Source organism: Colias croceus, chromosome 10, assembly GCF_905220415.1.
Source record: "Colias croceus chromosome 10, ilColCroc2.1".
NCBI lineage: Eukaryota > Metazoa > Arthropoda > Insecta > Lepidoptera > Pieridae > Colias > Colias croceus.
Window position 1 is genome coordinate 2,868,963 of NC_059546.1, and position 26,632 is coordinate 2,895,594.

The 26,632-nt window shown below is 31.8% G+C and overlaps 1 protein-coding gene across 1 annotated transcript in view; it reads right to left on the reverse strand.

The window, feature by feature from the left end:
• Positions 1 to 854: 854 nt before the first annotated feature.
• LOC123694751 (progestin and adipoQ receptor family member 4) overlaps positions 855 to 26,632 on the reverse strand; it is a 61,456-nt gene continuing 35,678 nt past the window's right edge. The window contains exons 3-6 of the mRNA XM_045640306.1: positions 14,935 to 15,038; positions 12,655 to 12,792; positions 5,573 to 5,713; positions 855 to 5,163 (exon numbers count right to left, since the gene is read on the reverse strand). Of these exons, the coding sequence (XP_045496262.1) occupies positions 5,098 to 5,163; positions 5,573 to 5,713; positions 12,655 to 12,792; positions 14,935 to 15,038 (449 nt within the window). The 3' untranslated portion in view covers positions 855 to 5,097. The remainder of the gene's footprint in view (positions 5,164 to 5,572; positions 5,714 to 12,654; positions 12,793 to 14,934; positions 15,039 to 26,632) is intronic.

Here is a 26,632-nt window from a genome sequence, read left to right on the forward strand (position 1 = left end):
GCATGTCGTGTGACGCACGATACGTACGATAATTATCGTACAAATGCGATTATTTTTAGTTAAATGTCTATAGTGTGAAAAAAAGTTTCACTTTTACCGTGGTTTCATAAAACCACACAACATATTTTTTTAGAATAAGGGTGCTTTTCCACCAATAATGTGCGAGGATGTGGTAGTGAGGAATGTGTTTGTAAATAACCAATAGTATCGCTTCAAACGCTAAACGCTTCAAACTTCGAACTAAATGAAGCTATATGATTGTTTCTAAAAACACATTCCTCGCTATATATCCTCGCAAATTATTGGTGGAAAAGCACCTCAATGTCTTGATTAATTTGTGAGTCACTTTACGATAAAGATAAGTCGTTCTTTGTTCTATAAGTGACTAAAGTGACTAAACGTGTGATTAGGTACTATAAAACTGTAAAGGAATTACAATGTGTTTGAACAACTACATAATCAACATTTCCACCGAATTCATGTTTCATTAAACACTTAATTTCATTATTATATTAATGCTGTAATTAATAATTATAAGTGTAATTGGGATCATTACCTCAGTACGTACTTGATTCGTGGATTTAATGCACATAAATATAATTCAACTACTATGATCAGAACTGCATGTTATTCTGTTAAATGCATCAGTATATTTTCATTAGATAATCATTATAAATTATAGTCGTAAGTTTTCACAACACATAGTCAAAGATATTACTTTTTGTCAATCTTCTTCTTCTTCTTCTCTTTAATGGCTCCAGCCTTTTTGTCAATCAAGTTTTTATATTTATGAAGTGTCATTCGACATTAATTAATATTGATAGTAAAGTTTTCAAGAGTTGATTTTTAACAATATTTTTTTCTTAATAATATTTTAATTAATACATTATAATTTATAACACGCCTTTGTTGTTATTCGGGTTTTTAGTTTATTCGGGCGCAATCAAGTGCAGTTTTTTTAAATAATGATCTAGAGTCCATACCATTAGATTCCTATTTAATATCTTTTTAATCCTTATTGTAATCTCATCAATATTGATGAAAATTTTGTAAAGTTGTTATTGTGAACCTCAGGGGCGAACAACCTTTAGCTTTTATTTCCGTTATTAATAAGTAAGTCTCACTCTTTTTTAAAACATAAGATTAGGAAATAAATAAGTTCATTAATAATTGACCTATTTTAAGGAATGCAATTATAATTTCAGTTAAATTAGATAGGTATTCTTATGAATAATCGACTAGATCTGTGAATAATCGGGCAAAGTGTAGATAAAAAAAGCCATTATATATATAAAACTTTATTCTATTTCAAATTTTCATTCTACTATCTTTCTTTAAAGATAGCTACCACCATTAAATCGAAAATAAAAAGCAAAAAGTCTACCAATCTTTTAATTGTAATTTGAAAATTCATTTATGCATCCTTTTATTTATTTAATTATTTGTTTTACAGGAAAATTTCGCAGCATATCATAAAGTAGACTTAGTTTTTATTAGTCATATTTACCTTTATTAACTATGTTTGTCGCGTGGCTGTTTGTCAGTCCGTATATTGTGGTTGCATTGAGTCAGTGTCAGTCTAGACTCAGGTTAGCTGTAGTCTGTTGACATTTGTTAGTCATTGATTGTCAAGGTCGGGACTACTCCTTCTGAATAATATCTACTGTGATATCTACCGTGTGACTACCATAAACATCCACCGAAATGAAGGAAAAAAGAAGAAAAAAACGTTTTTAAGACATGCCATGCATATAGGATATACTTTATAGATATAAATATTGGGCTTATACGTTCTCTATTTTTTAATATCTTTTTAAACAATTGGTTGAGCTGACATGTATTAATTGCAAAACTAGTCCACAGTCCACATAGGCTATATATTACAATATAATATTTCGTTCTCCATTCATAACAATGTTTAGTAAAAAAGGATATTTTATTTTATTTTAACACAAAGGTTAAGTTCTTAAAGCGTATTCATTCAACGATAAAATTAATTATTAAAAACTAGCATCTACTAGGTAGGTACTTCAATTTTGGGTAAGAGGAAACCACAATATTTATTATTTATTTCCTACGTAGGTAACTAAAGTGGCACACGTATAGACCGTAGGTTTCTGTTGCGTGGTTTCGGAATTAAAAAAAAAAATCGCCATGTCACGTTTAAGAATTTCCCGACTGTCAAATTTCGAGGATATATTAGACACATTTGCCCGTATTATTCGCCAATTATTTCTCCGAAAGTACATTTTGACTAATAGCCGGAACCAACACAATGTTCTGTTCTTGAATATAAATTCAAGGATTTTTATTGTTGTTATTATATTTGTCAACGTGTCATGTGGTATATGATTCAAACGATGCGTGAATGGAAATATCAATACAGTAAAAGAGATTTTTCACTTATATAAATACATTTAAAATTGTTGATTAGAAATTTTTTTCTATCGCAATTTGTAATATTCATTATGATAATTATAATATGAAAAAAAAAATGCATGAGCAAATTAAAAAAATAGCACGAGAAAAGTATATAAGAGATTCTAAGGACTAATTTTAAACGTCATTGTTCTTGCATTTGTTTTCTGTTTTGGTTTATTAAATAAGAAACTTGATACAAGTTTTGAGTGCCAAAATCAGTATTTATTCCAACACGAAACTTCAAGGTCAATGATATTGTGTGGAACCTGATTTCTGTCACGAACAACCTGTTAATTGTCAGAAAAAGGAAACAAATAGGTATGATGCAAGGTATGATGATATTATATACGATGGTATACGGTATAGGTACGTCACTATAACTCGAAAGACGTCATGGACGTTCCCGATGATAAGTTACAGGTAAGCGTTAGGGACGTGACTTGATGTTTTTTAATTCCATATTATTAGAACTCCTTGAATAGGTAATGTGAATCAGATCGTATGATAATGAGTTATGACTGGGTTTCATTACATAAAATTAGATTAACAATTAATTTTATGTAAAAGCTGCACATCATTTTTTTTATAAGAACAGACAAAATATGACATAAGAGACTTTATAAAATAAGTAGGTGGTAATAAATAAAACCTCTTAAACCGTCAGTTTTATGAAAGTATTTCAAATGTCTTTTTTCGCTTGGATTTTCAATACTTTTTAACGAATTTTAGTCTAATAATACCTACCCATATATTGAAACTTTAGTGTGGGTATTTTGTGATATTACTTTAGTTTGTCGTTGCTTCTGTTTTTATATAATAAAATTTAACATACATTTAACCTAAATAGTTTTAATAATTTACTACAATTACTTGTCACAATATAATGTAAAGTAGGTATTTTGTCTAATAAATAATTTAATAAGAAATAATAACCTACAATTTGTAAATTACTTTGAAATGTTTGAGTTCTATTTTACATAAAATGTCCACTTTAAAAAGACAATAAGTAGTTTTGATTAATGAACGTTATAAATAAATATTTAATTGAAATATGATCGAAAAATACAAGTTTTAGTTCAATAGTAGTGCACAAAGTAATAGTATAGTGATTGCGTAAACTGGACATGGAGTAACGGCTAAATTCATAGAATAACGCCATTTTTTTCATATACCTATGTATAATAATTTATTTATATTAAAATGTAAAACAACCGAATTTTGACAAAAGTATTGTATTATTAATAAACCTTTTAAGATCCAACTAAGTGTGGCTACAACAATAGTGCCCCAAAAAGCGCGAAATGTAGTTCTTAGTCCTTTATTTTGATTTATATTGACATGTAGGTGTAGGTTTTATAGATATAATATAAGGTGTTATATATCTTAATAAATATTTATTAACCGCACCTCATTTCAGGACACTTGAATGTTATAGGTATAATGAAATCTAATGGGTATTGGGTGTGCTATTTCTACTTTTGTCAAACTTCTTAACAATAAAATCTATTTATTGCTTTTGCTACCTAACTACTTAGGGCTACACTAATATAGCTATAAAAAAATTATGGCCAAAAATGTTTTCAAGATTGTCAAGCGATTAATTTTCTACGTTACAAAACACACCAATTGGTCGTTTATAAAATTGATACCTAGTTAAGAGAACGAGACTAATATTAAGAAGACAATTTTAAATTTCACTAAAATTGTATAACTATTTTAAACGTGTTATTTTGCATGTTTTTATGACTCTAATCACTAAAGCGGTTTTCCTTATTGTTGTTATTTCATACTTAATTTCGATATCTTATATTTACGAGGAAGTTTAATTTTATTGATAAGCCAATTTAATATATTGCAATTTTGAGCACGCGTTATTATTATTCTTTATGTAATTTGTTCACGCATTTTTGGACGAATTTACACATGTAGGTAAGTTAAGTTTGTCTCTGGGAGGTGTTTTACAATTTAATGTTATACCTTACGTGTAATCTTATCAATACACTATAACTATTACGCCGCGACTTTGAACTATATATTTATTGTGGCTTCCATAATTACTTAAAACATTAGAAAGAATTTAAAAACAACGAGGCTATTCCTAGGCCATTATATTGTCATCTAAAACTTATCATTATTAAAAAATATTGTAAACTAATTGCACAATATCAATTTTAAATCCTTTCTAAATGTTAAACAATATTGCTTTATTTCCTTATTCTATTATTAAAAGCGTAAATGAGTCTACAAGTTTCCTTTTTGAACTACATTATTTGTTTGGAGGTAAAATGAAGTGAGAAAGATATGTTGTTCATAACTTTCGGCACCTTTCGGTTGATGTTTGTCAAAATCGATAGGTAATGTTTGTGGCTTTGATGCGTTTTTGTAATATTTATTGTTTAATCTTAGCAATAATATTTCTTGTAATTATCACTTAAATTAACGTATCTTAGATACTGGGACAGCCAACATTTCCAACAAACTGTCTATTCTATGGCGTAATAATAGTTTTTTCCATTTTTGACGTTTATTTTTCGCTGTAAAAATGACAAACCTATACCGACAAGTATAACTTTATCATCTTTACTCATTATTGTTTAATTCTTAGTTATTTTGGTGAATCGTGCTTGGATGAGTCGATTTGGTGAGGGAGGGAAGTCAGGCGAGCACCAACTACCGTCAGAGTTGGCGTAAGGGACTGCGGCAGTCCACACGCGACATCCACGCAAGGTCTCGTGTTGTCACCTGAAAGAAACAATACTATTTCAGCAAAAATCTTCCAATAACAGCTCTGCTGCATATAAAATTAATACTGAAGAAAATTGCATTCATTATTTTTAACAATGTTTAAATACCAATGCGAGCGAAGCCGTGGGCTGGGAAGGCTATTACCGAACAACGATGTCCCTTAATTTTTGTATTCACTTATTTTAGTTTGCTGACAAATTCATTCATTCATTCTTTCATTCAACTTGTGGATCAGGAGCTCAGTAGAGTTAGATAAATTATTATTTTTTATATCTAATTTATAATAAACATAAGAATATCATAAATTTTGTTCGTTTTGTTGACCGTATGCAATACAATTCCTATAATATCACAGAAAATATAAACAAAGAGAAATAAAAACTTTTTGGTTTTGTTTCTTCTTTACCTGGTGCATGGAGTACACAGCGAGCACAACCAGAACATGCATAATGTTATGAGAGTTCAAGCAGCGGTCCACTGAGCCGGGGAACCACTTCTCCGGGATGTGGAGGGCTCCGATCACTCCGCCTCCGAGGGACACTGCGTCCTGGAAACAAATTGTTCATATAAAGAGATTTTGTCTCTCTATCTCTTTAGATGGTTGAGTAAGTATCCGTTTCTATTGGTAACCCTATACATATTTCTTGATGGTAACAAAAACTGTGAGGAGAAGCCCTGCTTTCTTGTCCTTTTTTCTCATTCAGTCTAATGCTTACTATTATGTGGTGCATTGGACGACTGGATAAGTATTCAGATAAATTAGGATCCGCTTTTAGGTTCAATTTCTAAAATATTACGTGTAAATAAAGATTCCCCTAGAAATATTATATACTTAGTATTTTAATGAGTTTATCTAAGTTTGCTCTTGAAGCACTTTTTACGCTCCCAGAGAAACCATATTGTTTGTCATTTTTATGAAAAGGTGAATAGATATCCATTAATATCCCAAATATTTCCTGCCTTTATAGGAATTGCTGAAACTAGGTATTTGACGTTAGCAAAATAGTTATAATGTATGCTGATGTCGTCATCTGAATTCCTTTGCCTTCCTGTGACCCAAAACGCGATTTAATTACGCGAATTATGTCCATTTACCTACGGTGCACAATTAGTTTCCCTAAGGGATTTGGTGGGATTTTGTGTAGGTATACATTTTGTTGTTCAAATAGTTTTTATATGCTTCCTCAAACAATTTAAGGAGAAGTTAAATTATAAAGTAAAAACCAGAGTCATTTTAAACAAGGCAAAACAAAAAGTAAATAACGATTTTTAATCAATAAAAGTATACTAGTTTCTATTTTTATATTCTACCTTACAGAAATTCTGCAAAAGTTTTAAAAATCATCAGGGTATGTGTATCTAACATCTAGGTAAAATGGAAACTGCGACGACTTCCAATATGGAAAAATTTAGAACAGCATTAAACCGTGGCAATTACAGCAAATGCACACAATAAATAAAATTGATTCCAGTACATTAATTACCTCTGGTGCAAGTTCCTATAATGCACGATACACCTGACATATGCGGATATGACGTCATTGTATTTTCCCTTTGTGGTTTATATAGCACGATCTATAGATTGCAGAGAACGTGATGGCATCTTCGTACACAAGAAGTTTTTGTTCGAAACCCTAATTCATTGAAATAATAATTACCTTCCTTACAACTAAATCTACCTTTCCCAGTAATCTAGAAAAAATAATTTTTATATCACTGGGTGTCTTCCTTATATTATATCAGAGTCAATATCGGAGAAAAACATCTATACATATAATAAATCTGTAGAAGGGTCAATTCTGTACATTGAAAATATTGAAAAAATAAATACCAGGGGGTGTTACTGGATCGATACCAAACCCAAATATGTGATTAAAAAAATTTTTGTCTGTCTGTCTGTCTGTCTGTCTGTCTGTCTGTCTGTCTGTCTGTATGTGAAGGCATCACGTGAAAACTAGCGGTTCGATTTCGATGAAACTTGGTATAATTATACCTTATTATCCTGGGCGTAAAATAGGATACTTTTTATCCTGGAAAAATACGTAGAAAAAAATTAATCTTAATTTTTCAGTTTTATCCATAGACGTTGTTCCGTAGAACCGCGAACACACGTTGCGTATTATTATAGGCCTAGCCGTATTTGGGAATTGGGTCCAATAGATATTTATAAGTTGTTATTGTCAGAGGTAGGTACCTACTCTAAATGGAGAAATAAACCATCCACGCGAAGACCGACATCCGCGCGGACGGAGTCGCGGGCGGAAGCTAGTATCTAATAATATAATTTTTAACATTGGTTTAAAATAATCAAATAAAGAAAACATAAAATAAAATAATGGAGCCAGTTACTGGCTGTTAAATTTACGCATATGTATGCGTTTATTTTCATAAGTGGTTTTGGTATGCCTAATACTGCCAAACATGAAGTTGACAAGGGTCCCGTATTCCTTACTCAGCGGGGCATTAAATTTGATCAGTGAATACTAAACATTAGCCGAGTTGAGTCCCACCTGTTTCATTTTATGACGTCTCCTTAATATTTCATGACTTGCTTAATAATGGATGCTTCCCGCTACAGTGTTCGGGGATATTTTGGATTTTTAAAGGTCAAAAGATCGCTTGGGTGACTTTCCTTTGTAGTATTATATGGATTTACTTCAACTCATATTGTGAATTCTGATTCATGAATATTTGCTTCAAATTTATAAAATTTTCCTTTTGCCAGAGGACTGATGTAAGAATTTTTTATTCAATAGGCAATATAAAGATTCTCTAGTTAATAAAACGTTTATCAAGTATACTTTTCTGTTATTAATTGAATCAACAAATATCTTTCAATCCTAACATATAACTAAACATAAAATAGTTCGTATTCAGAGAACGGAACGATTTTAACAACACTTAAGAGTTGGTGTATCGAGGAGAGCAGCAACTTCACTCCAATTAAAACTGTTACGTAAAGTTCTGGTTAGAACTTTGTATTCATAATGTATGATGCAGAGGATCTTTTCATTTTATCTTACTATAATATATAAAGTTAATATAAAGCCAAAATTAATTGTAAGTTAAGTTAATAGTATAAAGGCATTGATTTAATCTTATGATCTTATATGTCTTCATAAGTCTAATCTTTTATTTGTAAAATTAATTATTAATTAAAAATAATAGATATGAAGATTTATAATATTTACTAGCATAGGTAAGTAATTTCTAGAAGGTTTGTGTATGTGTTAAGTGTATGTTCAACTATTAACAAAATAAATTGTAACAGTATCGTCACGTAGATATCTTTGCTAACTATATTTTATTATTATTAAACATACATACATACAATAATTACAATTACAATTTATTACAATAGGTATACAATTAATATTCATATAAAAGTATATAAATAAAAAGGCTACCAAAACAATTATTTATATCATCAACCAAATTTCGTTTCGCTCAATTGTATAATCTTAAATAATTCGGATAATAAACTATACAGAGTTGTTAATTCGATTCAACGGTTTTATATAATATCAGTTTAATTAAGATATTAGTTATTTTATTGCCGTTTCAGACTGAACTGTAAACTTTTTCAATTTATTTTCCGTTCGTCGATTTCAATGAATTTAAAAGTACATTCAATTTCCAATTTTACTTTAAAAATTTAGTTCGTGACCTACTTCATTAAATCGACATCAATTAGGTTAAAATTTTGCATATAAAAGAAGAATAATAGTTATTAAAAAATGAGTTTATAATTTTTCATCCGAAAGAAGAAAATTCAGGTCTTTTTTAACTTTTATACCTTAATAATAATTTGAGTTCGAACTTGTAAGAGGAAAGTATTAATTACCTATATTTCAATTAAGAGCAGTTTGGTTCAGTAAGTATGTGCAAGTTGGATATTTTTGGTGTATTTTAAATTATGTCTGAAGAATATTTTACTATATGACCTTTTTGTTAAGATACCAACTCTGAAATATTAAATATAATAAGTCAAAAAGACGTGTGGCACACGGGAACTGTCGCGGTAAAGCTATTACAGCATGCCTGCAAGCCACACCTCCGAGCCCGTCGGAGTGGGGAGCGTGAGGTTTTTTCGTTACGGAATTTCTCGATTCGGTCCCCGCGCTCAAGGCCCGCGATAGAAGCTATGCAATAGCTTAAAAACCTTTTCGTAGTGACTCTAGTTCTGGGAAGTACATTTGGGCGGTTGCTTCGTTTTTATATTTTACAAGGTGACTGAGCTCTTTCGTTTGTGTTAATATGAATTTTCGGTAATAATGTCAGGTAATATAATAGACACCACATGCCATAATTCATTTTAAACAAACAGTAGTTAGCACACCTCGTTACCGCACCTTCATTGGGGATATTAAAGTGAACTATATTTACAGTACTATGACGTTCCACATTTACGTCATCAGGGGTTATACCCACAGAACAGTAAGAACAAAAGTTATACCATATCAACAAAGAGATGATCTTCTTTATCCTTTTCCCTATTCTATTTATATGTATGCTAAGACCCGATTTTCCGAAGTTGTTGAAGTGTGTGAATTAGTCAGATCCGAGATTCTAAATAGACATGTTCTCTTGTACCTATTTGCTAGAACGCGTCATAGTCTATTCATTTTTAAGTACCAAAACGCAAATTTACCGATTTAGCGATAGTTTATTTGTCTCAATGATGATATCGGGGTTTTGACTATGAGTAACACACATTCAATCGTTTAGATGAGTAAAAGCTAATTTATAACAGTGACAAACAATTCTCTACATCAGTAAGAACTGTAACAACACACTAAACATTCTCATGAATCTAGTTTTCAATCAATACCTACACAAAAAAGACGACATGTAGTGTTTAGATCATTACCAAATATGAAGTGCATGGTGAACTCGGGTTATGTAAGGGTCTTCAAAGGGTAAGGTCGAAATGGTTTGGCTCTCCGCCAGCCGGGGGTCCCGTGACTGTTCCTCCTTATTGGTTCACTGAACTACACTACGTAACTGTTGACCTCATTCTGTCCACACATCAATACTTATGTAACAATGCGGTTTACAGCCTTTGTAATGAGTAAAAATATATTGAAGTGAAACTTTTTTATCGGGGTTGGAAAAAAATTTAGTGTAACATTTTTCCGTTACGCGCCATCTTTTTCTTATCCCTACCACGCGTGATTGTATTTCTGTAAAGTTGCATATAGTAAATTATTTTATGAAAAATAAGGTCATAAAGAAGTTTCACTTCATACGTGTGTACACTAGTACACGCACACATTTTTTTTTACTTTTGTTACAAGTCAGTTCCCTGTGCATTTTTCTTATGTATTTACTAACACAAAACGTATGATTTTTAAATATATAAGAAATAAAGAAATACGTGGGCCACACTGAAAGTTTTGCGTAACTAATAAACAAAACAATTTATTTGTCCAATATTATATTTACTACTTTTTAAAGTATTCTCCGTTACATTTAAAACACTTTTTCATCCGTTCAAAACATTTCTGGAAACATGAGGACCATTGGTCTGAGGGTATGTTTTCTGCGTGCTGTTTGAAAGCAACCACGGCCTCTTCTGGCCTCGTAAATGTCGAACCACTCATTGAATCATAGATTTTTGGGAAAAGGAAGAAATCGCAAGGTTCTAGGTTAGGACTGCGTGCGGCATGAGTCATGTGCTCTATGTTTTCAGTAGCCAAAAATGACTTTGTTTTGTTCGCGGTGTGCGCCGAAGCACTGTCATGGTGCAACAAGATGCGACTTCTAGGTCGCTTTTCTCTTATTTTTTCTAAGACATTGGGCAAAAAATAGTGGTGTACCACTCGGCATTAACAGTCTTTTGTTACTCAAGTGGGATAGTGCAGACAGGATTCGTCTAAGAGAAAAATAATGCAATCATTTGTTTGCCAACCCTTCTCGCCTGCCTCAATTTGGTTGGTTTGCTGTCACTTTCAAACACCCACAAAGAATATTGGTGTTTTCTTTCTGGAATATAACCATATATACATATTTCATGTCCTGTCACGATATTATACACGGCATTAGAATGTCCGTAATTGTACTTTAATTGCATTTCTTAACACCAATCTACTCGATGTCGTTTTTGTTCTGGAGTGAGTTTGGGAGCAATTCACCGGCAACCAAGCTTCCTAACTTTGAAATGTTCATGTAAAATTTTCTGAATTTGTCTCATACCAATCCCCAGATGTCCTCGAATCTCCTAATAAGTGATATGGCAATTTTCTTAAATTAGTCGTCTGATGGTAGCCATATTTTCCTCCGTGATCGCAGTTGAGGGTCGACCTTCACGACTTTCATCATGAAGAGAAACACGGCCGCGATGAAATTCAGCATATCAATGCCTTACAGTGCTCAAATAAGGTGCTTCCCTCCCAAAAGTATTTTGAAGGCGTGCAGTGCAAGCTTTCGGAGAAAACGAACTTTTAAAATCATCAAAAATCATCGCCCTAAAATTGTTTCGTGTTAGTTCCGTTTTTGCTACGGACAACGGACTTCAACTTGAGATAAAAAAAAATTGACACGAGCTTCCAGCCAAATTTTTTTTTCCTCAACTTATGAGACTTCATAGGTTAAAAAAATATAACATTCAAAATTCAAACATTTATGGGTGGCTAGAAACGCAAAACTTTTAGTGTGCACTAGGTATCTCATTGATAATGAACAGTCAATTAAATTTACAATAACTTTTTCGTTGAAATTTTAAGTTAAACTGAATGAAAGCTTAACCTTAAATTACTTTTGGATATTGAAAGCGTGGGTAGAGCTATTAGCATTTAATTTTATCAAAAAGAAATAAAACTCGAAAGTTGAATTGAACGAGAAAGTCTTTATCAATACAATATAGTACTAATTACTTTTCTTAAAATTATAGGGGAGCAATGATTCATCTAAAGTAGGTAAATTAGGACAATTTATTTTATATAGTCTAGTACTAGTCTATTTATTTTATATATTTACTCTTGTATTTTTTTTATTTATTGGTGCACAATACAGTATTTTTGTTTGTTTGTTGTTGTAGGACGTTTTTGTTGCTACTGTTTCCAAAATTATTAACTTACCTACCTGAATTATATAGGATATTTAACTTACTTTAGAAATATGAAATAAACATTACATTCTACAAACTATAACTCTTTATCCTTTTAATCTTAATGGAATTTAAATTCATAATATGTCCTAAAGCGAATTTTATGAAGACGAATGCTTCATAAAACTTGCATGAGATAAATCGCGCATCTTTATAGTTCAACTAGATTGATGATTTTCAGCATTTGATTTTTAATGTTTTTTGTAAATCATTGGTAAAATGTTGTTTATGATTTTCAAACTGTACTCGTTTTGTTTTTTCTTTTCCAAGAGAAAGGCCAAGGAACATTCTACTAGTGACTTCTTAGCGTAATAGCGTTCATTTTCTTATGCATTTTTTGGAATGTCCTACATTATTATATAGTATATCCATTTATTTACCTGTAAGAAGACATGCAGGATAGCATGTGGGTCGCCGCCCCCGACCCGGGCCGCTCTTGCGCCGGCCAGCAGTAACCGCATGCAAAACGGGGCGGCGAAGCATAGTCGCCGCTCCCATGGTGACCATGCTCGCATTGCCTGCAAGAAGCAACATTATAGAACCTGTTTTCATAATTCGTGTTATAGTTTTTGGTCTAGAGACGTGTGAATGTGTGTTTTGAGCACTTTCAAACATTCTTTGTACCTACATACATATTTGTTCATATTAAGCGGTGGTATAAATATTTAAATTATTTAATAATACGATAAATTATGAAGAAAATGAGCCCACATTACAGATTCTGTTTTTTTTGCAAGTAGGTAATAAGTCTTCTGTATTTTACCAGACAGGGTATTTTTATTTATTAGTCTTCGGGTATGGAAATGCAGTTCTCATCTTAAACAGTTGACAAACTTTGCATCATTAATGCTTTTGACATTATACTATTGACATCCTTTAATTTTATTAAAAAAAAAAAGATTTAAATCAATTTGCTTGTTGTGATTGTTTCAAATTAATCCTGAATTTGTTGATTTGTCTAATGCTACAAAGAAATTAGGAGGAAAACAGGATACAGTTTCTTTAGATTTCCTTATAACAATTATACAATAGTTAATGCCCTTTATTACCGTAAATACATGGTAAATACCAGTAAATACCCAATGATTACTTTCTATATACGTTGCAGATGTCAGCTTGCATTCACTTATGACGCAAGTTAGTTCCAACTTGTTTTAATATAATTATTACTGTTTATTTTTACTTTCCCAAGTGCAATGAAGAGTTAAACTCAATTATCTTGAACTCTGGGCCATTTAGCAGTTTTCCTTTGATAAAGTATCTTCAAAGGCTAGGAAGTAATCAACTTATCAGCTGAGCTTAATCGAATCTTTGTTGGTATTTACCTATTGCTGTTTAATGTCAGGTTTTCATTTTACAAGGAAGAAAGGTTAAAGGTCATTACGATATTTAATTTACAAAAAATCTGCTGGTTTCCAAATCTGGATGTTCTTGATATTTTTTTAGTAGGTAATAAGTAGGTAGGTACATAAAGGACATGTTTTATTTTAATCAATCTCTATGAATAGTTACATGTAACTAAATTATTTTATATTTAAGGAAAAATATTGAGATAGGCAAAAACATCTGATATGATAAGATTTGATTGATAAAAATACATGTTTTTTGAACAATAAACATAAATAATGTTATCCTAATACGAGGTGCTTTTAAAAATTAAAATGCCAGAATGAACGTCATTGTTTGATACATACGTGATACGTCATAATATTTTGTCGATACAGATTTTTTGTTATTGTGAATCTTTGTGAATATGAATATTTTCAAATGGTAATTGTTTAATTGCTACATCCGGAATGATTTTTTCCAGATTATAATTACATAATAGTTCATCAGTTAAGAGGATTTAAAAAAAGAGCGTGAGCGAACACACATGTCAGAAGTGAAACTTCTTTGGCAAGATTCAAAGATAGATAGAAATCGTCGCCTTACTGCTTGACGTGACGGTATTGCCATGACGCGACCTTGAAATTTTACTCTCAACGCGCCTAAAGAAGTTTCACTTCGATAAACTTCGGCACATTGGTATTTGGTATATATAATGTAGGACCAATACAACCGAAAGGAACTGGGTTTGATTACCACTGGAAAAAAGCTATAGGTAGAAGATCAAGAAAATTGACCGGTGTAACAGATACCTATCATATTATGCATTTGGCCGTAATCCCAAAAAGGGACACGGGGCTTAACCATATTTCAGTATGTCGGTTTGTCCAAATACCCCGTTAAATTGAAAACAATATTAATATTAATCTCAAAAGTTCTTTTTTTATTCCGTCTACGTCAGAACCGTGACGAAAAGTGGACATGACGATTGCGATCGAAGAAACCCGTTCCAATTTATTTTCAGATATACTTTGTATGACGTCATTTCGTGCTAAAATTTTCGGTAATTTTGGTCTAAGGAATTCCTTCTTCCTTCTTTACTTCCTTCCTGTTTAATAAGATTGTATGAAAGTTTAATTATACCTTTCCCTTTAAAATACTCGACTCATAATTATTATGAGTTAAACATTCAAAAGTTTCAAAATTTCTCATTACGGAAGTTTTGATATATCCGATAACTTTTGTAAGCATACAGGAATAATAATGTATCATATTTTCTATTATAATTCCACATCGATTAAGTATATCAGTAGGATATTAAGAAAAATAAATACCTTGTACAATCCTAGAAGGCTTCCAAGGCTATACACAGCGAGAGCGGCGTATCGTAACGGTGCCGGGGCGCAGTATACCGTCGCTGTTACCATAGGAATCGCTCCTGTTAACAAAACATAACATTATTTTTAAGAAAAATACGTATCAGTTAAATCTAAATTATCTATATACTAGTATTATAAAGCTGAAGAGTTTGTTTGATTGTTTGTTTGAAGGCGCTAATCTCGTGAACTACTGGTCCGATTTGAAAAATTATTTCGGTGTTAGATAGCCCATTTATCGAGGAAGGCTATATGCTATATTTCATCACGCTAAGACCAACAGGAGCGTAGCAATGCGGGTGAAACCGCGGGGAACAGCTAGTACGGTACAATGCATGTTACCCAAAAACGCATGTTGATTTGTTTGGAAAACGTATATTAAAAAAAATTACCTATATGTAAAATAAAAGTGACCTATAATTCCACAGATCTTCGATGATGGTAAAGATAGAATTAACTAAGTTTACTTACATTATATAATTAATGAAGTTTAAAGTTTACTAAAATAATAATATGTAAACAGTTAATCTAACTTCTTTAATCATAATATTATAAAGCTGAAGAGTTTGTTTGTTTGAACGCGCTAATTACGGGAATACTGATCTGATTTGAAAATTTTTTTGCTTGTTAAATAGCCCATTTATTGAGAAAGCGGAGCAATGCGGGTAAAACCGCGGGTCAAAGCTAGTGTTTTACATGCTCTGTTATTAACGATAAAATTTATTTATAGACGATTATAACTCACTACGATATCGGAGACCCCCTTATGAGATTAAAAAATATTATACTGTGTATTCGCAGAATTTTATGAAATCAATAGATGTACCTACTTTGCGTATTATCAGTAACTGGGATTTTCATAAAATAATAATTACAAATACAGAAATTAAATTGTTGAGGATAATCTATACTAATATTATAAAGCTGAAGAGTTCGTTTGTTTGCTTGTTTGTTTGAACGCGCTAATCTCGGGAACTACTGCGGTCCGATTTGAAAAATTATTTCGGTGTTTGATAGCCCTTTTATCGAGAAAGAAAACTATATAACATCACGCTACGGTCAATAGGAGTGGAGCTAGGGTGGTGAAACCGCGCGAAGCAGCTAGTTTTGCCGATTTGAGAACCTCCTCCTTATTTGGAAATCGGCTGGTATATTATTATAATTAAAATTTAATTTAAGCTCATATAATAATAGCGGTTTCAGATAAAGGATATGATAAATTAGACTCGAAATTCCTCTAAATCATTTTCAGCTTTCATAAGCTCCCAATAAGCGATGAACATCAATCATGATACGAAATTCATTTTTATAATTCATCTTCAAGCCATTTAAATGGTTCAGTCTGATGTAAGTAATCTTTTTATTTTTTTCATGCTTGATTTGAAGCGCAAATTGGTATATTTTTCAATTTATATAATGCTTGTTCTTACTTTATTTATTTGTAATTTTATATTAGGTACATGTCTTTTTAAATTTATATACATGTTTTTATAAATTAATAGTATAAAAACATAGTAATACTTATCGTAAAAATAAAACGAACGCTTTTGTTCGATTTGTCATTTTATATTGGGTACATGTTAAATGTTTTTATAATTTAATAGTATCAAAAACATAATACTTACCTAAACTAATATTATAAAGCGTTGAAGAGTTTGTTTGTTTGTTTGTTTGAACGCGCTAATCTCGGGAACTACTGGTCCGATTTGAAATATTCTTTCGGTGTTAGATAGCTCATTTATCGAGGAAGGTTATAGGCTATATATCTTTACGCTACGACCAACAGGAGTGGAGCCACGGGGTGAAACCGCGCGGAGCAGCAGGTCGTAAAATAAAACGAAAGCTCTTATTTTTTTATAGTTATTAATATTGAAGAGTTCCATTTTCCAATTGGCTATGAAATAAAATTGAATAAATCGCATGGAGAATTGTTAAATGTTAATACATATATCTGGAAATGAAATTAATAAATTGTATAAAAGTACTGATACGCTTTTCCGATCCCTCGCACGACGTTCAAAAGAGCTAAGATGGGCTTTGGAGAGGGTTGAGGGATTAAGCCTTTGGACCGGTGCCACTTACAGAGGATTATAACTTTTATAAATCTTCTTTTAATAATAAGCTCTAATGAAGAGACATAAATTTTAAATTTGTTTGTTCCTAAAAATAACTTGATCGAGTTTGTTTTTTATAATTTAGTTTTAGTTATCTTGGCGTTGGATTTGGATATTTAAACTCTAAAACTTATAAAGGGAAAGTGTCTAAAGTGTTGATGAAAGGCCGGGCTGCTGGTAATATAGCTGCTATCATTAGTACATAATTTATACTGTAGGGTACTTTCCCGGGAACAGTTTTTACTTTTTACACGCTTGACTTGTCACCTCTGAAAGTATGAAACTGAACTAATTTCTCATAAAATAAATAGAGAATTCCTGTTCAACAACGTTCTATTGGGAATTCTATCTGGGAATCACGTGAAAATACGTATCAGATTTGAATGAAATTCGGTGCAATAACTGGCCTTGATTTAAATAATATGATTGCTTTGAATCCCAAAGGTTGTTTAGCAATACTACATTTTCGCATACATAAAAACAGAACTACATATATAAAAATAAATGTATAAAAACATAATATTAAACTCAAACTCAAACATTCATTTATTCAATTAGACTACTATTTATAATAGTAGCACTTTCGAATCGGCAGTGATCTATGGAGAAGAATCGGCAAGAAACTCCATAGTTGCTCTTTTAAAATCATGTCGATATTACATAATATGTAACTTATATCTAAATACATAATATATCATAATATACAAAGAACTGTCATTCTTTCTTTGAATATCTTTGAACTGTCATAATTAGTCTTTGAACTGTAGTAGTTAGAACTTAGTAGGTAAGATTTAATATTCTGTATTATAATAGTAACATCTAAGTAATAAACTAGCGTCTTTGTAGACATTTTCTAGAACAACTCCATTTGTTTTCTGATGTAATTCTCAATTTACCATGAAACCACTTGTCATGCTGAATGACTTTGTTCTAAACTAATATTCTCATTTATCCTTCCTTTGATTGTACAATGTGTATGTTGAAATTTTAACATAAATTACGTTTGATTTTTACTCATACGCATTTTAGGTTTTAGAATAAGGCTTGTTCCATACAATTAAATTGTCATACGAAAATATGTATCTTCTTGTCTACATAATATACATCTCTATCTATATTTAAAAATGGATCCCTATTTTCCTTGATCACGGCATCACGCGTGAACGGCTGGACCGATTTAGATAATTCTTATATTGATGTGTTCATTATTGTCAGGAGAAGGATCTTAAGAAAGAAAACCTTAAGAATCTTCAGCCAAAAATTAAGAAAATGCGAAAACATAACAGCAAAGTAAACTATACGGGTTTCAAAATTTGCGCGAAGACGTCTGTCGGTTCAGCTAGTTCTTTATAAATTTTATATTCAGACTTGCATTACATACATAATATTATATACTTACCTGCACATGCTGCATATATTATCCCTCTTACATTTTCTACACCACCGAAAATTCCATAAGCCATAAGTCATAACAATAAATATAAACTATTCCTGAACCTTTGTCCATTACCATTGACAGTCAAGAGTAGTTTTAGATTGATTTTCGATTGCAAGTGATTGCTCACATCGCATCAATCAGGGTAGCTTCCTGGTTGTGACGGGGAAACAAATATGTCCATTTGAACCTTATATTGCTGGACCTTTTCTGGTATTAAATATAGGTGAAATATGATTTTATAGAAGCATAGGTTTCGAAAGGATGTGTGTGAAGATTGTAGTATTTCCTAGTGTTTGTTTTTACGCGAGTATTATACATTTAGAAATTAAAGATTTTTAACCGATTTTAAACGCGATTTATTCATTATATTATAAACGTTTCGCACACTTTGCAGCGAGCATGGTCACGGGGAGACGCGGTGTCTAAAAATTGTTAAAAATCTTTAATTTCTAATTAAAATTGTATGCAAACAATGCCTAAATGAAATCGTCGAATGCATTTTATATAATTCACTATACGTATTCTGTACTAGCTGTTCCCCGCGGTTTCACCCGCATTGCCCCGCTCCTGTTGGTCTTAGCGTGATGATATATAGCCTAAAGCATTCCTCGATACATGGGCTATCTAACACCGAAATAATTTTTTAAATCGGACCAGTAGTTCCCGAGATTAGCGCGTTCAAACAAACAATCAAACAAACAAACAAACTCTTCAGCTTTATAATATTAGTATAGATTTCACGTACATACAAGCATAAGTATTACGTTTAGATATAAATCCAAACGCTCTCTACTTGAAATAAACTTTCGCATACGTAGAAGTGTTGTTCAGAAGTTGTGTCAATAAATAAATTGTTACGGAACCTCTTATCGGGTCGTTTCATTCGGATTTTCTACAACACAAAAACTCTTGGGAATGTAGGACAGTTATACGTTAGAAGTGCACTCCATTTCACTGTAGCTGAGCTTATAAACTCGTTGGAATCAATATTATGTGCATTTTTACAAGTTCATTTTATTGCCTCGTAAATTTAGCAAAGTCTGGAAGACTAAAATTTAAGTTAAGCGTGGTATTTAGTGCTCTTACTAAATACCACGCTTATACGGTAGCATGGTTCTCACGCTAGCATGGTTCTCACGGGAGAAAAATAAGAATATATAATTCGTATATAGGTAAAACACACAAAGGATTTTAACTCTCTTTACTTCCTTTTTAAACCAAAGTGACCAAATAAAAGGATTATTAACATCTGAGGTTAAGTTATATCTGTAGAAAAGCATAGCTCTGATTATGCAAATCAAATACAACAACCATCCTCGCACATTTTAGCGCAGCATGAAAAAGTTGTGAGTTACATCTTGATTTCTTGGTCCATTGCCACAGATTATTAAGGCGCACTGCGCTTTACGCTTGTTTGAGCGTGGGCGGATAGTACAAAATATGGGTACGAAATAGAACTACGAAGGAAGCAAGTGAAGCGAAACAAGACATTTACATAGTGTACAGAGCTAACATTGTGATTCAGGTGTTTGTTTGTCGAAACCACTGTTGGATCCGATAAATTAACAGCTCAGAATTGCGACGGAGACGTAATCTAGTTACAGTTCTGAATATCTGATATTCTCCTGTAATACTTGCATATCTCTTTGGAACTGTATGATTTGGCATAAAGGATCAGAATTTGTTACAAAATTCAAATTGACCTTTATGCAATGGTGTTTAAAGTATAATTTTAAAGCAAGCGATAGTTATACTTATAATAAGGAAAAAATGCGCTCTACACTCATGTACAATAACAAAAAATAATTGACATGCATATGACGGTGCACTTACATTAAACGAACATAGAGCTAGAGCAAGAGTATTCTTTCGTGATCTTTTTGTGTAAACGAAAACTCGTATTCAGTGTTGTTTAGTATAATAAAATCTTTTCGAACGCACTACGAACAACGAAAGACTGCTCTACGCGGTTACACTAAAGGAATTTGACATAGGCGGTTAGAATGAGCATTCGCTCGTTTGATGTAAACGCACCGTTATACATAAGGTTTCGAAAAAATAAATAAGTTGTCATAAAATATTCATCATTGTACTTCAGATATTTGTTGCTAAAATAACATTGTATAATACATAAAGTCGTTAACTATGTCATTGTAACTCTTCTACATACTGGGCATTCAGTATAATTTGTTATGAATGTAAATTAGCCCATAAATCGCAAACATACGGAAGCTTAGCATTGTTTGCTCAACTGGGTAATCGCCATTATTTAGCTACGTGTTTATTGTCACTTCACACCAAAATGGCCGTAATTTCCAACAATGGAAGTCCATTCAGTTGGGAATTGAGAATTAAAATTTAACGTTCATAAAATTTTTTTAAAAACCAATGACTAACTATTTGTCTGTCTTAAATATCCTTTCAATGTCCTTCAATAATAATTATTCATCTTTAAAAGAACATGGAAACAATAAGGTATTATACTAACTAGAATACGACCGAGCAGTAAATATAGTTAGGTACATGGAAAATTTTCAGTTTTAACTTATTTTAAAATATACGAGAAGATATTACTTATATCTTTTACCTAAAATAAATAGCTAAAGAAATAGACAGATTATTATCTGCATAAAGCACTTGAAGATTAACTATATCAAACACAACATTAAGCATTTGAAATGAAGCAAGAGAAACCTTAAGTGTATTTGAGGTTGTCAGTTGTTAAACAAGCCATTCATTTAGCCCCTTAAGCTCAGATACCTTGAAACAATGCAACGAGAAATAATTGTTATTCTCCAGCCACCAGTGTCGAAGTTACGGGAAATTGCTATGCAATTCAGAAACTTTCTCGTGAAAAAAGTATTACGAAATGACATTAGGGAGTTGCATTATAAAGTACACACCGTGTCAGGAATTTTAATGAATATATTAATAAACCTTTATAAACTAATACCATGATGTCTTAAATTTTAAAGAAATATTATCTCCAGTTGCAATGTGCGAAAGTGAAAGACGACTTTATTTGTCACTGTCATTTTTTCCATATGTATTTTATGTCGCCGCCACACTATGCTCCTCGTGCTGCTCCTCGCTCTGCTCATCGCGCTGCCGTTATTCGACGCGACATTGCCCTCTGGCGACACACTGGCACTGCGACGACGACGACGAGTTGCATGACGAGTAACGTGTCCACACTATGTCTCTGCCTACTTTCCTCGTTACTTCCCTTACCACTCGTCTAGTGTGTGGACGCGCAGTTAAATTATTGTATCAACATTTTACCGAGCTAAAGCATACTGAAGATTTATTATTTATTATTATCACACTGTTATCAATACTGATTTTAGACATCATGGTTACCCCCAGGTTTTGTATGTACAGGCGCGGATTAGTAGAGTACAAGGGGTATTCGTTAAAGAACACTCGCTGTTCATACATGATACAATATTCAGCGCGACTGAAACAACGGGACAATGCTTGTTACTCGTTTGCTTTTGTTCGTTTCCACTACCTGACTAAATACACAAACAGCCTCTATTTATATTCACAACAAAACAAGCGGTGAACATTTTAAAGGCCATTTTCACAACGTGATAAAGTGTTGTATATTTCCGTAAATTATTCGTCATTTTAACTGACAGATAAGCTACACACATAAGAAAAATTATTACTATCACTAAAACGAAGTCGCTTCCCGTTGTCTGTCTGTCTGGCTCTATGTATGCTTAGATCTTTAAAAGCAAGATACAGGAACTAAGAACAATAATTATTATCTAACAAACCAAAAATCATTTAAATATTTTAAAACGTTCTAGTTATCAGAGACGTAGCTAACATGACGTAGACTTTATATAAATAGAATATACAATATTATGTATAACTCATAATATGATAAAATTTCATACGTTGAAATTATAACAAGGCGAGTTCAATTTGGCTTGCACGTGCTATGAATTCTGAAATTTATCTCGCTAGCTTTTATGCTTATTTTTTATAAATAACATTCTATTCCTTATTTTGAGTAAGAGTATTTTTCTTGGTGTATTTTCTTTCTAATTTTCTTTTCTGAAGGATCTTTTTATATAGTACCTAATTTTTAATATTTTTGTTTTCTCTTTGATCTTATTGGGCTCTTATTACTAAAATGTTTCCACTATATTGTCTAATTGTATTACAAAATCTTTTGATTATTGTATAGTGGAGACGTAGGTACACCAAAACAACACAAGTTATTGTTTTATTGTTCAAGAACATTCTACTGGGATTAGAACCCGGAAGGATAAATATAATTGATTGTTAAGTTTATTACGACGTGTTTATAGTTTTATTTTATGATAAAGTAGGTATTATAAATGTATAAAAATATGTATAGGTAATTGAATTCATAAAATATGTAGGAGTTATAATAAAAAAATGTATATTTGAAATAACTAGATTTCCAAGGCTAGAAAACCTTCCTGGAACCACTCTATATACTCATAACAATCCATGGCATAGTTTTAAAGATCTAAGCATTCATAGACAGGACAATTGGAAATTTTTAGTTATTAGGAAATTGGTGTGAGTTTTTCTGCTTGTATGGTTGTTTTGTTAACTTAAATTAGTTATAATATATTTATAAGTACACAATCTTTAGCAAACCATAGTTCTCAATTGTAATATGTGCTCATAATATACTCGGTAAAGGATTTACCTACGTGCTGTATTGAATGTAAATTGAAAAACTTTATACATATAAAGTAGTAAAATTTTATGCTCTTTTGTATACGGAATGAATATTAAGTTGAAACTCAATAGAAAAATCTCAGACATGAGAAGACATAATATTTATTAGGTATAAGGAAACGGCACGTGTAAAATGACACAAGATAAAATAACTTTCAGAAAGAAACCATAGTATGTGAATAAATAATGTTATTTCATAAGGAATAAAATTAATCTAATTACTTATTATTAGTTGGTAGTAAAAGTTCCATCTGGGCTCTACTATTTATCCTAGCTTGACTATACTACTATATGATCTCATAGCAGAAACTCGAAACCTGTAAAATCCTTTATGTTTCATTGCAATTTAATGCCCTTATCACGATTTTTCACGAGAATAGTCCGCTTAGTCACTCGCAAATGTCGCAAAAGCGATTTCGATCGCTTCTGACCATTAACTTTCCGCAGAACACATTAACCACCTGAGCCAAGCCGCACAAAGCTCAATCTTTATCCCCTGGTCGCTAAATCCAAACAGTCTGTATTTACTCTGCCCATAGACGTAGTAACTACTAGCTGTGCCCCGCGGTTTTACCCGCGTTGCTCCGCTCCTCTCCCGTCTTAGCGTCATGATATAATTATAGCCTTCCAGCTTCCTCGATAAATGGGCAATCTAACACCGAAATAATTTTTTAAATCAGACCATTAGTTCCTGAGATTAGGAGATTTCAATCATTTGTTCAAAGTGAAAACAATACAGATTTTATCCATATTAAATTGATAAGGAAAAAATATTGGTTTTAATTAAGAATTACTTACCTGTATCTAGTTTCTATTAATAGATATAGTTATACAACGTATACGTACATACTTATAAAAAAAATTATTAGACGTAGAGTAAGATGAATTAAGAATCAGATATTATACCTCATCCTTCTTTTACTTTGTATCCTACAAACTCACTCACATTATAAAAATAGAATTCAATTTGTGTAGATGCAAATGGAGAAAACTAACATAACTAATAACTACCTATACCATAACTGAACCATATTTTCGTGAATTGAATTAGATTTATTTACATCATGAAATAATTTTATAAATGCCAAAGATCAAGGTTTAAAATGAAACATTTCATAATGCCCACAGCCCACGCATTATTAATTGATAAGCTGCTTAGGAGGAGATTAATTATTTGCTAGGGAGGTTGGTTTGGGTACCTAATGTTCGGGCATTTCAACTTAAAATCTATATAAGTAGGTTACTTACATATACATTAACTTGTATGCCCTTTGTAAGCTCGGGAATTAAGAAAACCCATATTTATTACTTGGTTTGCAAAATACTTATACAATGTGTAAGTAGTCTCGATATAAATGAACACATTCCGTAAAACTACGCTGGGATTTCGACACACTTTTCCCTATAATTTCCTTAAGAAATATAACACATTCACAGAGAGGTTCATTTCTTCCCGCACAAGTTTTGGCACGGCGCCATCCATTCTCCTAATGATGCGAACTTAATTATCTTGATTCTTAAGATAGTGTTTTGGTATTGTTCGCTGTGAATATACTATCTATACATATAATAAATCTGTAGAAGGGTCAATTCTGTACATTGAAAATATTGAAAAAATAAATAGCAGGGGGTGTTACTGGATCGATACCAAGCCCAAATATGTGATTAAAAAAATTTTTGTCTGTCTGTCTGTATGTTCATCACGTGAAAACTAACGGTTCGATTTCGATGAAGCTTGGTATAATTATACCTTATTATCCTGGGCATAAAATAGGATACTTTTTATCCCGGATAAATACGTAGAAAAAAATAAATCGAAATTTTTCTTAATTTTTCCGCGCGGACGGAGTCGCGGGCGGAAGCTAGTTTTAAATAAAGTTATAATGTAAAACATAGCTCCATATTTTAGGTATGAATGCTTAACAAACAATGTAAAATTATCCCGGAAAAGCTAGGCTGAATGAAAATGAATAATTAATAAATAACCTGGTAAAAATATTGGCAACAAATTCCATTTGTAGAATTAACCACTAAAGTCCAAATAAAATATATTTTAGTATATCATAATATTATTTATAAGAGCGTCTACATAGTTCTAATCGAGAATGAGTCAGTATGTACATAGGTAAATAGAATCCGACTAATTACTTAAACCCGAATTATGAAGTTTTTGTTGTATCATGATGAACAATTTAAAAGAAGTAAGATTTCAGAAGCTCTATTTAGATTTCATTAGGAACTCTACATTATTTTTTATTTATTTATATAAGTAACAACAACATGGATGTAAATTTAAAAATATATAATAGTAAAAAATAACTGCATGGATGCGAACTATTTTATTAAGGGCCGATTTTTCAATGCTTGGATAAAACTTATCCTTCCAATAAAGTATTACACGATAATTAAAATGTCACGTAAACTGTCAAATACGGGCAATTATAGTACGTTTTTTAAATGGTAGTTTTATACATTATTCGACGAATAAGTTTTATCCAAGCATTGAAAAATCAGCCCTAAGATTAGAACAAGAGTAGATTTAGAACTTCATTCATAGCCCTTCTAATTTCCGAAGTCTGTAAATTACTATTATACAAATAAATCCTATTATACAAATAAATGTTTTATTTCCAATTATATACTCAGTTTATTTACTAAAATTATTATCAGATGGGTAAACTATAATATTATTAAAATTATAAGAGGAACAAAAGCTTTTGTCCAATTTTATTACCTGAGTAACTATCGCATGCCGTTGTGTTGAAAATCTATTGAATTCAAATAATAGATCTATTTTGACCCAACCCTGCTCGAAATGCCAAAGCCGCAGACGATGACGTCATAAGCCTCCAAATGCTTAGCTTGCAACTTTTCTAATAATAATTTTCACTTCGATACTGCTATTTTTGTTTTCTATTTCTAAATAGCCGATATTTCTAATCTGAGACGAAGTCATTTGTTTTTATCATTCCCGTGTCTTTTCTCTGATATAGGGCATGGTGGTTATCTATACTAATATTATAAAGAGGAAAGGTTTGTATGTATGTATACGTATGGTTTTCACGCATAAACTACTGAACAGATTACAATAAAATTTAGCACACATATAGAGGGTTACTTGGATTAACACATAGGGTAGGTTTTATCCCGGAAATCCCACGGAAACGGAAACTATACGAGTTTCCTTTAAAACGCGGGTGAAGCCACGGGCGGAAAGCTAGTTAACAATAAAGACCTGCCCTACTTAGAATGTTACAGTAAAATATATATGAAGTATGTATACAAATATAGCCCATGATGCAAATAATTGCAAAAATAATACCTTTAGTAAAATGAGGTGGATATTAAATATATTTTATCTCCTAAAATACTTTAATTA